Source organism: Protopterus annectens, chromosome 3.part1 (assembly GCF_019279795.1).
Source record: "Protopterus annectens isolate FY-2018-M chromosome 3.part1, PAN1.0, whole genome shotgun sequence".
Taxonomy (NCBI): Eukaryota; Metazoa; Chordata; order Ceratodontiformes; family Protopteridae; genus Protopterus; species Protopterus annectens.
The window spans coordinates 1,712,110,793-1,712,125,852 of NC_056732.1; the positions used below are offsets into that span (position 1 = coordinate 1,712,110,793).

The following is a 15,060-nucleotide window of genomic DNA, read 5'->3' on the forward strand; positions in this document are numbered from 1 at the left end:
GGGATCAGTCATATTACAAATACTGTACCTTTTAACTGTTCAGAGTTTTGCAGAATGTCTTGACTTTTTTAATGTTTTGCTCTGAACACCTTAAAGTATTGGCAGATAGCTTTTTTAGCATATCCTAACAGAAAGTCTGACAACTCAAAAATAGTCAAACAACCAGACTTCTTTCTGTTGGGTTATACTTGATTTACAATGGGCACTCTTATTGCGGTGTCAGTCAACATGCATGTTTTGGAATACTAATCACCTTTTACTGTATAATTTAAATTATACAGTAATGGGTCATTTGTATTCCAAAATGTGCTTGTTGATTGGAGAAATCAGTCAGCATGTTTATTGTGAAATGAGCATTGCTGATATGAATGAGTTCCAGCATTTCTTCCATAACACCATAAGGCCATAATATGGTATACAGCCTCTACAAGAGGCTACACAGCTGCTTTTCAGCCGATACAAAATAAAATCTATAAGTTCAAACCAGGATAAATTACTTGTATTTTTTCACTATACCCCCAACACTATGCGACACTAAAAGTAACATTAAGCCGTATCGCAACACAGTAACAGCATTTCTTCAGTATCAACATTGTTAACATTTATTTTTTGTAAATTCTGAGGAAATGTAAATAACTTCCATTAAGTGAAAACCTGCATTGAAAACAATGTTTCTTTTCTGTTTTTTTTTCAACATCTTGGACCTTTTTAACATCTTGAGCCTTTTTTGTTCAAGAACATGTAAATGGATTGGACAGACCAGTTAGTGTGCCCATTGCAAATAATTGTATATCTGTTCCAGCTTTTGGAAAAGTGAGTAAAAGTAATTTTTTCCTGGTAAGCAAAGGCACTTTAATGTTACACAAAACAAAAAAAGAACTCCCTACACTGCTGCATGTCAGCAAAAACTGCTCCCTGGATCAGAAAATTATAAATACAGTTAGAAAAATAATAAAAGAACCCAAAAGTCACAGCCGCCAATTCTCTGCCCCCCTCCCCATTAGGAATTCAAGAAACATGCAGACTCTGCACAGAACATGTCCCAAAACTGCTCAGCATCTGAATCAAAAAAGAAAATGCAGACTCTGCTGAAGACACTAGAAGAAACTTGGGGACTCCTCAGTATCTCAAAACCTAAAACTTACACAGTCTTTAACGTCCTGTGCAGCTGCTAGCACATACAAACTTAATGGATGAGCAAGTTACCTCCTAGATGCCACAGACTGCTAAAAGTCAGTGGAAAAACATTAAAGCCCCTTTATACAATAGCATTATTTAGAAAAAAAATATGTTTATTTTTTTCTTAAATTGTATCCTTGTATAATAACAATATTCTACTCCTGTGTGTGGGTAATGTAGGATTTGCCCACAGTTGGCTTTACTTAATCACTCAGGCTTTGCCTTGGTGATCAAAGCATACCATGCATTACCCACATCCAGTCATGGATTATTCTAAATGATCTCCTTTAAATTATTTAGGATAACTCTGGATGATTATACAGTGGTACAAGAACATACTGATGTCCCATCCTTCTACATAACATCTCTCTGCATCCAGTTACCCTGATCTACAGAAGCTTCATCAGTGTGCGGTTTCTGGAGTTGGTTTACATTGTTTTTCTACACTAGGCATATAACACATTTATAGCAAAATTTCAGTACTATCTCCTGCTCTGAGATGCATGCATGCCGTATAGGAGACCTTCAACTATTTGGTTTGTAATGCCAGAATATGCTAATTATTATTCCATATAATTACTTTATTAATATTATGATTCATGATTCTAATTCTTATATGGTTCCTATTGAAATGTTGGCACTTGAAATTCCAAATACTGATAATCTGAAAAAAAAAAACAGACCAAAAATCCCTTAGAAAAGTGAATCTCAAAAATTTCAGTTCTCCTTTAAACTTTTTTTTTGCAGAGGAGAAAGTCCCCACCCCCGAACTTATATATGCTAACTCCGAGATCTCCATACTTAAGAGAAAAGGGAATATTCTGGGAAATGTTCATCTCAGAGTTAATATATGTAAGTCCATTCTTTCGGCCATTCAGTCTCCCAATATTTAAATTGTTACCTATTGTACACATGGTTTGCTATTAAAATTTAGAAACACAGTTGTTCGAGTAATGACTACTCAAAAAAAAATAGTCAAAAATGAAAACATTTATAATCAAAACAATGAAACTGGTAATAAAGATAATTTGAAATTCAATATTATCAACATTACCCAATGTACCGTGATTTCCGCTGATTTCCTACCAACATTTTGCAGGCCCATGTGGGGGGCTGCACCCCCCCCCCCACTTATTATATATATAAACTCTGAGATCACACTACAGTGAGGAAAAGGGTACATTTCCTGATCTTCACTATAGTGTGATCTCCAATCAGAACGTTGACCTCATATGAGTTTGCTGTTGTAGATTCGAACACGTATGGATCGATGTTATGGAAACTTGGAACCATGATTTTGACCTTCCAAGTTTCGCATAACTGCTGTATAACATTTTGACAGAAAACCTGTACACATTTTTGTCTGCAGTACAACATTCTTTTAGTCTGTGTAAGCTCTACACAGACTCTAGTATGTGCAAATTCAGCTCTTTCTTTAGTGCTCTTCCAGGAGTAAAGCTTTTATTACTTGCCTCTTTCTAGTGTTATTGGCATGGTAAAATGATGGAAGCTATCTAATACATTCCCTCATATGTCATGCCACATGTTCCTTCTGGGTTTAGAGCAGGCCTTTTTTCTGTTATTACACGGATCTAATTCTGTATACTGCAGTTTGTTATATCTGATCTACCATCAGAGCATACATCTTAACTGTCCAGATATTCACAGAATGTCCAGATTTTTGCCTCATATTTTTGTCCTGTTCCTCATAAAAGTTGTGGTTTTCTGGCAAATCACAGAGGATTGACGTTACTAAATAATGACAGACATTTGAGTTTCAGATTTCATGTCCTTTAGAAGATGTATGATAACACAAGTCCTCTTAGTCTAGCAACTTTCTAAATTTATAAGAGCAATATTTAAATTTGTCCCTATTTTTGGGCCTTTCTCCCCCCATTATTTTTTGCTTTGTCCAGATTTCTTGTGCTAAGAAGTTGAGAGGTATGCATCAGAAAAATGCTAATGGGAACAAAAGAACTGTTATACTGTAGATAATAACTATGGCTCAAGAAAGCGCAGTGGCAACAGGCAGATAACTAAGGTAAAAATATAGAAGCTAGTTTCATGATGAATTTAAAAGGTGGGAAATAAATCAGAAAAGCATTCTATTGTGCAGTATTGTAACAAAGCAGTGTATGCATGTAATTTTGCAACATGTCTTTCTAGTTTGCTCTCTTTCTCTCACACTCTCTGTCTCTCTCTGTTTCCAGAGTATATCTATGGTTCAATTGCCACACTCATTATCTGTATCTGTGCCCTGTGTGGTATTGTCGTCCTGTTGTGTACTTCTTGTACCAGTGCCTATGAGTACGTCATTCAGTTTTTTGTTAGCCTGGCTGTGGGGTCCCTCACCGGAGATGCCATCCTTCACCTGATACCTATGGTATGCAGAAAATATCATATTTACTTAACACTGTGCACATTTTTTAATAGCTGCAGATACAATCATCTGCCACAGCTGTGACTGACAATGTTCTTTGTGCTTAACAGTTTCTAGGACTGCATGGACACTCTGATGGTCCAGACAATGAACATCATGACCACAGCTCAGAGGATCAAACATACATCTGGAAATTGTTAGCAGTTTTAGGTGGACTCTATGCATTTTTTCTTCTAGAAAAGATGTTTGACATTGCACTTGGTGACCATGGAAAGGTAAGCATTTAGAAAATGTAGAGGTGAGTTATTTACAAAACAATCTACTCCTGAAGGCACACTGATGAATTGCAATGCTATGCCTTGAATAAGTGGAAATGATTATAGGTATGAAGGTTGGGTTACCCAGATAGTAGGCTTTTACCACTCATGATAGCAGCAGCTGTCTGTGAATTGGAAGACAGGATAGTCACTGTTATGTATCAATTTCAATAAATTTAAGTTCTTTATACTTGAAAAGGTTTCCCCATCTTTGAAAGGGGGTGACTGGCAAACATTTTTGGAATATAAAGAATTATTCTGATAAATGTTATTGGAAGCAACTTTATTTCCTGGCTTGAATGATAATATTTCTATAAATAGTGTTTTAAAACTGCGAGCTATGAAATTGTGACCTGTTACACTGATATATATTCTTAATTTTTAAATGTAACCTTTACCAATTAAGAGATTTTACTATTTGGTTTGAAGCGGGTATGTTACTTTATGGAAATAATTTTAATTAGTGGAACATGTGACTGTGAATTATATTTATTTAGTGTGTTTGGTGTACTTGCTTATTGTGATGATGTCCTTAGCTCTATAAGCGCTCAATAATAAAGTGCAACTTTTTTATTACAGTTGTACTTTGTTTGCTCTGGAGTGTTCGTTATTAATTTTTTTTGTACATTCAATTTACGCCATTTCATGGCTTTGTTTTTTAATTCATCTGTTAGAAAGCTATACTTTGCTACAGAGCCCTTTCACTTTTGGTAAAATTTGGCAAAGTTCTGTTGTTGAAAGTGGATATGTTGAACAGAACATCAGCGTATTATGATGATTCCATGAGCTGATACTTGTCTTTCATAACAATCTAGTAAATAAGATACACATTGTTACTTTATTAGTTGAGCTACTAGATTACCTTGTGTGAAGGATCCTTGGTTGGCTACACATTCGCCTCCAATCAGAATTTGATTTTGTAAAAAAGCTTGTAGTGATGCATACTGTGGCATGATATACTGGCTAAATAGTGTTGCATGTTCTTGAAATCTTTCAGTTTACTCCTTGCAACTAGCAAGTATGTTCCTGTACATCAAGGTATAACAACGAAGATTTAATAAATAAATAATTAATCAGATCAAATATAACATGCGCACTTACCTGTGTAATGGGGAACATCAGCAACTACAACCAGGAAAGAGGTACTCATCATAGGGAGGTTGAGGAGCTGCATCCCTGATTTGCCAAAAAAGGTTCTCACATAGATCAGCTGATTGGCTATGAATGAATTTGCTATATCTCTAACATCAAGGACCCACCTGGTTGGGTCCATAGTTGTGCTGACTCCCAACTATTTCTCACTAAGGAGAAATGCAGCAGGATCGAACATGCACAGAACTAAGATAGGTGAATCCTGAAGTACTGACTTCCAATAATAGGTGACATCCTTCTCTTATCCAAAGTTGGGACAATAATTCATGAAGGTGTGCACCAAACACCAAATGAGTGCAGCACAGATGTAAGTAATGCAAGCTTTCTTAGAGAAAGTACTGAATGCAGACACTTTTCTCATCTGGTAGTGTGCCTTTGATGTCACATTTGCTAGAAAGCTATTAGCCACCTAAAACAATTGAGTTGTCAAGCCGCTTAGAAAATATTTTGATTGACATCTGAAAGACATTCCTCTCCAAAGTCAAATAGATGAACAACTGCCTTTTCTTGTTAAACAAATGCATCAAACTCAGGAATCCAATGTGTTACCGATGTACAACCAGGATGTGCGAAACCCTACTTCCCTGGTATCAGCCATTACAAAAGAAAATGGGGAGGTTAATGGACTGATTCAGACAGAACTCTAAATATACTTTTGGGAGGAAACATGGGTTTATCCTGAGGGGGGTCTTATCCTTGAGTAAGATCACATAATCATCTGTGAGCTGATATGGTGGCTACCATGAAGAACTTTTTCCAAGACGCAGAGTTCAGTGCCATTGTGTTAGGAGGCTAAAATGTCAGATGACTATGGCTGTCAGTCATGAGTTCCACAAAGAAGAGGAGCTCTTAACAGAAGACAGATGTGGGGTATTACTTTTACTAGTTGCTTGGCCAGCAAGTTCTGGCCCACAGTTCTGAACTCTACAAGGTAACAGTGTATACAGAGAGAGCTGACATATGCACATTCACCATGAAATAAAAGTGACACAGTCATATAGGCGTTTGAGATAAGTCATGATCACCTACAAGCTGATTGGTTAGAGTATTAAAGTAACAATCCACCCAAAATGAGAATCATTTCCACTTAGAAACATGGTTCTGTGTGAGGAAGGAAGCTCACAGCATTCATAGAAATACAGGGGAGGGTTTGACATAATGGCTAAGTTTTTTACCTCATAGCTACAAAGTACAGACTTTAATTCTGACCTCTGTTTATTTATGATTGTAATAAATAATTTGCAGACTGATAATCTAGTATTTACTTTTTTCAAGGTTTCGAATTGGCAGGGGTTGGAGGATGGCATAATAGTTAAGGTATTTACCATACAAACAAACGATATAGGGATTGACTCTCACCCCTAAGGAAATTGGCTAGCCTTAAAATGGTCCACTTAACTTGTACTTATCTGTGAGCCTATAAATCTGTAATTACAGAGGTGCAAGTAATGCAGAGAAAACAAGTGGCTCCCCAAATTGTATGGCACACCAACATTAGCAATCTGGGAACCTGTATATTTTTTCTAGTCATTTGACAGGTAATTCATTGATCTCTACCAATATATCTGCATAGTGACTACACTGTAATTTGGGTATTGTGGCCTCACTGCACTGGGCCCATGTCAGTGAAGTCATTTCTGCTGATGCAGTGAACACTACCATAGACAATACTCTGGTACAGCAAACACATCTCACATTACTTTTAGGCCAAACCATTAAACCTCCCCTCCCAGTCAGCCAGTGGATCTGCTTCTTCCCCGAGGTGAGCACTCTATGTCTCAATCATTTCCTGCAGTCATGGTTAAGCAAGCCAGGATTGAGAACTATCATCCCTGTTTGAGTATTTGATTTTTTTTCCTGTAAGCATGACCATTCCCTATGTATGGTCATAGAGTCCAAAGGGTTTACATGCAATGCACATGTATGATATATTATTTTTCTCTCCATATGAAATAAACAGTTGTATCTGCCCCCACCCCCACACACATTGGAGGCGGCATCATCTCTGCAATCCTTAACATCAGTGGAGAGTTAATCGTAGAGTACAGTCCAAAACACGGGGATCCCACCCATCTCCCCAGAATGCAAAGAGAGGCAAGAAAGCTAAACTCTTCATTCCTCCCCTCCCCATGCCTGGATTACAGTCAGGGCTTTACCTCCACTACACTGATAGAGCTGTCCAGGTATGAAGAAATCCTAAGAGACAGTACTTAATTGACCCCTACAGCAATGGCACTGCAGGACACTGACTGCAAACTGGACAGGACTTTTCATAAAGTCCATCAACAAGCTGATTAGCCAATGGCAAAAGTTTCATTACAGTTTGCATTGAACAGCAACTGCAAAGGCATGATATGAAGACATTTTAGTTCATACATTTTTATTTATTTTTCAGTTTGATAACCATGTAAGTAAGTGGCTGTATAAAACCTTTTCAGTCATGACGGAGTACAACAGTATAGTAATGCATAGCTGTTTTTATATCTGTAGGCAGTTGATTCCGAGATGAAGGACCTACCCTTGACTTTTCTTCAAACCTAGTTTTGAGCCTTGGTCTAAGTCTAACAAATGCGAATGTTTCTTGAGTGCTTATAAGATAGTAGTTTGGGTCTTTAATTAATACTTTTAAGGGGAGGGCAGTCACCTTATTTTAGCATTTCAAAGACTACTGAGTAGAAAAGTAACCGAGTTAATAATCAGAAACCAGTGTGCCGTTTATAATAAGATAATTAAATGGATGTTTCTATCAACTAGGTGATAGGGCATATTCAGTCTTGGGAATTAGAACATTTTTTGCTATGGCTGTACAAGCAGCTGGAGAGAGAAGGCATCCTACTCACCAAAGGTGTATTTGGAGGTTCATGGACTCTGAGATGCCTTTCAGAAGCTGGTGCAAGAAAACGCATACTTGATTTTGTTTTAGTATCTGTTGATTTGCACCTTGCAGAATGTTACCTGTGCTCCAGTAACACAGAAACTATCACATGGGAACACCTGCATCATCAACTGCACATCTACCCCATCATCATGCAGGTATTCCTGGTTGCAAGTATTCTGTCCTATGAGATCATTTGAGCATTTGTAAAATGATTGGCATACATTAACTTTTCCTGGCATAGCTGAGTAAGTCTTCTGGCTTTCCAGACAATCATGACTGTGGATCCAGGCATCCTAACTATTGCTTTTACACCATATTATGGTGTGGGAGCCCATTCTGAATAGTTTGGCTTGTTGCAGACTGTTCCAAGTAGCAGCTAGGGCTCTGGTCAGGACATGAAGAAACTATAAATGATCTTATTGCCCTTTAAACCACCACATGTACAGGCACTTTGTGTCCTGTGTACTGTTTAATCCATATTACACAACACATATTTACAACTGCATGTGTGTGCAATATTCACAGTTATGTTAAAGAAAGAGATGTTGGATGAGGCCACTGCATATCTGCCATCCACATATCTGTTGCCGTAGCTGACCAGGCTGTCTAAGTGCTGGTATGTTGACCTGTCTGTGATATGCTTTATTTGGAGACTTATGGTGGAGATGGTAGTGCAGTTCTAATGTGGGTAACATTACATTGTATATGATACACTAGATAATGAAAACATGTCACACATTGTCTGTGATGCAACATTGTGCTCCATTGGACTAACTATGGCAACAGAAATGCATCTTGAGGTGTCCAAACATATGCTCTGTGATGTTGCAGCTGCGGTAGGGTTAGGCTTATGTGTGCCCTTTCCAGGAAGGGTAGAATGTTTCATTGATATGAACAGCTATACCTGCAGGAATATCACTGGTTACCCACAAGTGACACACATGGTATCTCACAGAACTTAAAGTTATGAAGCAGTGCTGATAAATGCTAAATTTCTATGTCCAAGATGTTTGGAACACAGATCACAAATCTTATTTGTGATCACTCAAAATCTCTACAGTATCATAGTAGCAATTTCTTTGATGTATGCATAGTTGCTGTTGGTGGTATATGGTTAGCAGTATGAGTTGCATCAGGCAATGGAAGCTATGATGCCTGTAGTCTTGTCATAACATGCATTTAATGCATAACTGCTGCTAGTCTTCCTTTGCGCTGGAATACAATGATGCAGGCAATGCCAATACATAAATTAATTCACTGCATCATGCAGTTCAGGAACTGATTTAATATTCTCTTTCTCAAAGACTGGACTCTTCCTGTGCTATAACCTGCAGGCTGATGGAATATCCCTGCAGCAAGAATGGATATTGCAAAAAAAAGAAAAACACTCCAACCTCCAACCAGTTGATAACAGCTTTAAACTACACAACTGAAAAACACTGATATATACACCATAAGCTCTTCTATCAAAAGTTGAGCTGTATTGTCCACAAATAAATTAGACTTCATCCAAACTAGCACAAACCACATGAACCATGACTTATCAGTGTTTTTCTGTTGTGAAGAATGAACGCTGCTCTGCCTTGTTTGCACGGATATTGGCTGTCTCTTTCATCCTGCAACTCTGTGTCTCATTACAATCAATAGTGCAAATCTAAGGTGCAGCCATCCATCAATGCAACAATAGCTATACTTCTCTTGCCTGATTACATCTCTGTGAAACCTCCAGACCCTGAAGCACCTTTACGCACATATGTAGCACACTGACACTGTTGGTAGGCAGAAGTGTGCCGCTGCCATCATATTTATAATAATAATGGTTGCATCGCAGTGCATTTTTTCCATTTGTATTGTTCTTTGTCTGCATTGTGCTGTGACTGTGATCTTTTCTTGTTGACTGGTACATAAAAAGTGTATTTCTTTGAATGTATAGATGGTTTATGCTTCTTCGTGTGGTGCATTGTATTTTATTAGCATACGTCATATGTACATTCTTGCATGCATACATAGCACCTATGCTGCCACCATGTGTGCCTCTTTGTGCATTGACTTTTATTTATTTGAATTTGTTTACTTAGAAACCCAGCTAGGTTGTACATGAAATCTCCAAAAAGTATAACACAACAGTGCACATATAGCTTTGCCATGTAGCAGTTACTTAAAATAACAGCATATCAAGGTTTACAGCTGTGGAGCTATAGAAAATTCTGATACTAAACAGAATTTGCAACTGTATAAATAAAAAAGCAACATTAGGCTATTACACAAGGAAGACAATTAAAATAGACAAATATGGCAACAGAAATAAAAAAAAAAACTTTTGAAAATTAGTAATAAGGCATACTTATATAGTTAGTGAACCAAATTTAGCATCACATACAGAGTATTATTTGGCAGCTACTAAAAGGTGTTACATGATTTTAGTTTTATATGGCACTTAATATACAAACAGGCTTTCTGTGATATGTGCTAGAGTTATGAATCATACCTAAATGCAAAAGAAAAAAGTGCAAAAATTAAAAGTGATATACTGATACTTGTAAATTGAATAGTTTCTGACCTTAAATAAGGGCAGGGGATTTCATTCATGCAATCTACAGCGCCGCGGCATAGATCCTATCTGGTCCAAGATACCAACATGCAATAAATTCATGAAGAGAAATATGGTTGTGATGCTATGTAACCTTAGGGTGAGTTCAGAAATGTATAGCATAGACAGCAAGGTCATAAGGACTGTGTGTGTATGTGTGTGTGTGTGTGTGTGTGTGTGTGTGTGTGTGTGTGTGTGTGTGTGTGTGTGTGTGTGTGTCATTATGTCTGTTTGTCTAGGTGTCTGTGTTGTGTGTGCAAGTCTGTATTTATCTGTTTAAGTGCAGGTGTTGGAGGGAACTTAACTAGGACTATGGGGATGGACTGTGATTAGGGCACTTGCACAACAGGAGCAGGGTATGTGCACTGAATTACATTTGCACTAGATGTACTTCCTAAATATTACTGCATGAGGTAAGGCACACAGAAGAAGCCAGCTATACACTGCACATGTCAGCAGTATTGTGAACACATAAAAAGAGCAGGCTGTGGTTCCTGGCAAGTGTAGGCACAGAATGTGTTGGACAGCACTGCACATTGCATTAGGATCACACAGACTATCAACGTGTGTCCAGCCAACTACAGTGTAGCATACAAGAAATGTAGTGTGGACAGCACTACACAATGCATTAGGATCACAGAGACTGTCAGTGTGTACCCAGCCTACTACAGGTTAGCATACAAGAAGCATAGTGATAACAGCATTGCACACTGTGTTAGGATCACACAGACTATCAGTGTGTGCCCAGTCTACTACAGGTTAGCATACAAGAAGCATAGTGAAAAAAAAATAATAGAACTTGGTGCATATGCACAGCATGTTAGCACATTCACAATAGTTATGCCATGTGTACATTGCAGAGGGTAATGAACTACACAACTCACACATAGACATACACATGTGCCCACACAGAAAAACACACACAAAGACACACACACAGTCAGTCATGCGTGAATGCTCACATAAGTGTGTGTGGGTGGGGGTGTATGTGTGTGTTTGTGCATGTGTCTTGCAGTGTTTATGTTTGCTTGTGCATAGATTAAGGGCTACACATCCATGTGGATCCTGATGCACAGGAATGAGTCAAACAATTCATGAAAATTTGAACCTGTGTGTACCTTCAAAATTTCAAGTACATAGTTTTTACAACTCATATGGACTAGTTAACCTTGTTGACAATGATGTTTATTTTTGAATACTCTGTTTGCCTTTCCTGTTTCATATTTGCTTGACAGAGTTAACAGCAAACATGACCTGTAGTAACAGTGGTAGTGGGCTATGAGATATGTACAACCAGTAAAATATGTGTCTGGTTAAAAGCAATACATATATAGCTCTGTCTATGATAATGTATCTATGTTTACTTAACAGAATAGTGATAGAGCAAGGGAAATACTACCAGGCACACCCCATGTGATCAGTGGTATACTGTCATTTGGATGGGATGTTAACCTGTGACCCCATCTGCCTGAGCTGGTCTTAGGTGGATGTGAAAGATTACATAGCCCTTATTGAAAAGAGTAGGGGTTGGTTTATTTACATCTTTCAATATTTACATGTCTTTATATTATTTACAATTAATACTCGTAACATATATTTTATCATTTTTCCATGTTTTCAAACCTTAACATATCAATGGACACAGAAAAGAAAAAAAATAGACTTTTCTAAGCCAATACCAACTATTTATTAACATTTCTTTATCTACCTACACATTCTCTTTTACAACCATCATTTTATTTCATATAGTACATGTTTATCCCTGTTTTATTACACAAATAATCCACCAAATCTTCTTTTACACAATCTCCAGATTGCTAAAAAAGTATTCTTTCCAATTTCTTAACTTTTCATTGTTTTTCTCATGTTTTTCATATAATATATTATTGTTTTATATTTAAATCCTTCTTATTTATGTTCCCCTTCAAAACTTTTCCAAAACTGTTCATTTTTTTTTTACAATTTAAAAACCAATGCTTTGATATTTCTTTTCATTATATTACATTTTCTTTCTTCTGGTGCCTTGTATTTTGTGTACTTTTAGCTAATAACTTACCCAACAAAATTCTCCTCAAAAATCCCCTGCTTCATAAAAATTCTCAAACCTGCTCCTTCTACCTTTTATCCATTTTTACTTGTTTATTTCCTTCCAAGGATATACCATATAATATTTCTCCATAATGTTGTTGCACTATAATTTACTGTTTTATCAATCTCAATAATCTTCACATACCATAATTTTATTTTACTCTCACATTCTTTTACGTCCTTAATATTTCAATACTTCTTATACCTTACATATAATATTTTCTTCATCATATGCAGCACTCTGTTTTTACCTTCTGTAATATCTAGAACAAATGCAAAGATGCTAAGTACACTACAAGATTTTTAAGTTTAAATGCCTTCTTTTTTGTTGTGCATCACCCTGATTTTCACTGGATTCAGTCTTGATCTCCAAATAAAATTAAAAATATTTCAAACATATCTTTCTACATTTTAGGTGGAAATATGTTTACCCCCAAATAAACTTGTGGGTATTTAACATATACACTTTTTTTGTTAAATAATCAATTTCTCCACCAGTATATCAATTTTTTTTATTTCTTCCATCATTATTTTCAAACATTATATTACATTTTCATACCATCTAAATTTTAGTCCTAATACTATTATTTCCTATCCTAGTATAACACATCCCACCAATTTTCTTAGTTTTAACAAACCCTTTGCTTTTTGCCTTGTTTAACTGTAAACCACCTTTCTTTAATAATTCCTGCACTTGTACTACAATTTTGCTTATCCAAATCTTATTTTTTGCTACACTCACTAACGCATCTGCATGTGATCGAGCAATTGGTATTATAACTCCCTTTCTATCTCCCATTTTCCTTCTTTGATTTCACACATTGCATTCATTACCAGAACAGACACATATTTAATAGCCATTATTGTTTAATGCCTCTCATAATTTTTATCTTTTCTCCTATACATCTGTTTATGATAACCTTCACCCATGACATTTCATAGTATTTTTGAAAAACTGAGCATCTCTTCTCCTATCCCATCTGTCTCCAGAATCTTCCATATTGCTCTATGACTAATCTTATCAAATCCTTTAGCCATGTTATATGTCACTAGCCTTACTTCCTTATTTTCTTTGAAAATCATATCTGTTACTGCTATTTCTCTTACTATTATTAAAATTGGGTCTATATTGAATCCGTGAATGTCCACAATGTCGTATTTGACATTGTCGACATGTGAACAGTGAAACCGCAGAACATCGAAGAGGTAAACGGAAATCTCCGTAAGGAAGTAGTTTTGTTTTCTGACTTTTTTTTTACTGTTTGTATTAGGTATTCGATATTACTGGACTTCAATGATATGGTGTCGATCATATCGTATTCGAAGTTCAGTAACTTTGAGTATCTAACATAGACTCATTAAAATTTCCATAGCTTCTCTTCTATTGATTCTGAAACACCTGTTCCTGTAACTTCATTCAAAGCCTTCTGCATCCTTTTTTATATTTATTTTCATAAAGCTTTTATAATCTGCATTCCCCAATGTTATTGCTTTCCAATTTTTTATATATTTTATCTTTTTCCATATAAAATAATTATTCCATTATGAATCTCTTCATCTGTTATTCCTTTCTGTATCCATTCATTGAATAGTTTACAGAATTCTAATTTATCATTTTCACTCATTCCTTTGTAATATTTATAGCCTAAGCCATCTATTCCTGGTGCTGATTCTCCCCAACCTTTTTATTATTTATTCTGTTACTCTTATAGTGATTTTCTTTTCTTGACAATTCTTAATATTTTCAGATTTTTTTACAATCTATAATTCTTCTTCTTGTACTGTCTCCTTTTCATACATTAAACCAATAAACTTTTCCACAATTCCTATTCTCTTTGCCTATATATAATATTTAATTTCTCGTCAAACATTGCACCCATTCTTCTTTTTCTTATTTTTACTTCTTTTCTGCCAAAATAAAGAAACTTACTGATTTATTCCTTTCAAAAATATATTTAACCAACATATTTTTAACCTTTTATCTATTTTTCATGCAGCATTTTTTTAATTTCTCTTATTCTGTCCCCACATTGTTCTATTCCTTCTTCATGTCTTTTTATGATTTCATTATATCATCTTAGTCTTTTGTTTCACTCTTTTTTTCTACAGGCAAAAAATATTTCTTGCATTTTTGTTTATAAGCACCCCTCCAAGCTGTCCAGTTTTTGTAATATACAGTCACTGGCATATGTTCCCACAAAATCATCTAATTTGCTTTAGCAATCTTCCCAGTCAATCTTTTTATTAATTTCCCTTATTTTATTACTTCTCTGTCACCTCTTATTCTAGCCCATACGGCTCTATAATCTGAAAACTCAGCCATTTCTACCACATCTGTACTTTCTTGCATATCTTTTAATTGCATTTTATATTCTATTCGAGTTCTGAAAGTCCTCCTTTTATATATCCATTCTCTAATGCATAATAACTTTAATCCCTCCATGTCTTATAACTTATCTTATTACTTTAACAGCTT

General features: G+C 36.0%; 1 protein-coding gene across 1 annotated transcript in view; it reads left to right on the forward strand.

The window, feature by feature from the left end:
- LOC122798635 (zinc transporter ZIP4-like) overlaps positions 1-15,060 on the forward strand; it is a 457,341-nt gene that overhangs the window by 339,460 nt on the left and 102,821 nt on the right. Inside the window, exons 6-7 of the mRNA XM_044067722.1 lie at positions 3,390-3,562; positions 3,670-3,834. Coding sequence (XP_043923657.1) covers positions 3,390-3,562; positions 3,670-3,834 — 338 coding nt within the window. The remainder of the gene's footprint in view (positions 1-3,389; positions 3,563-3,669; positions 3,835-15,060) is intronic.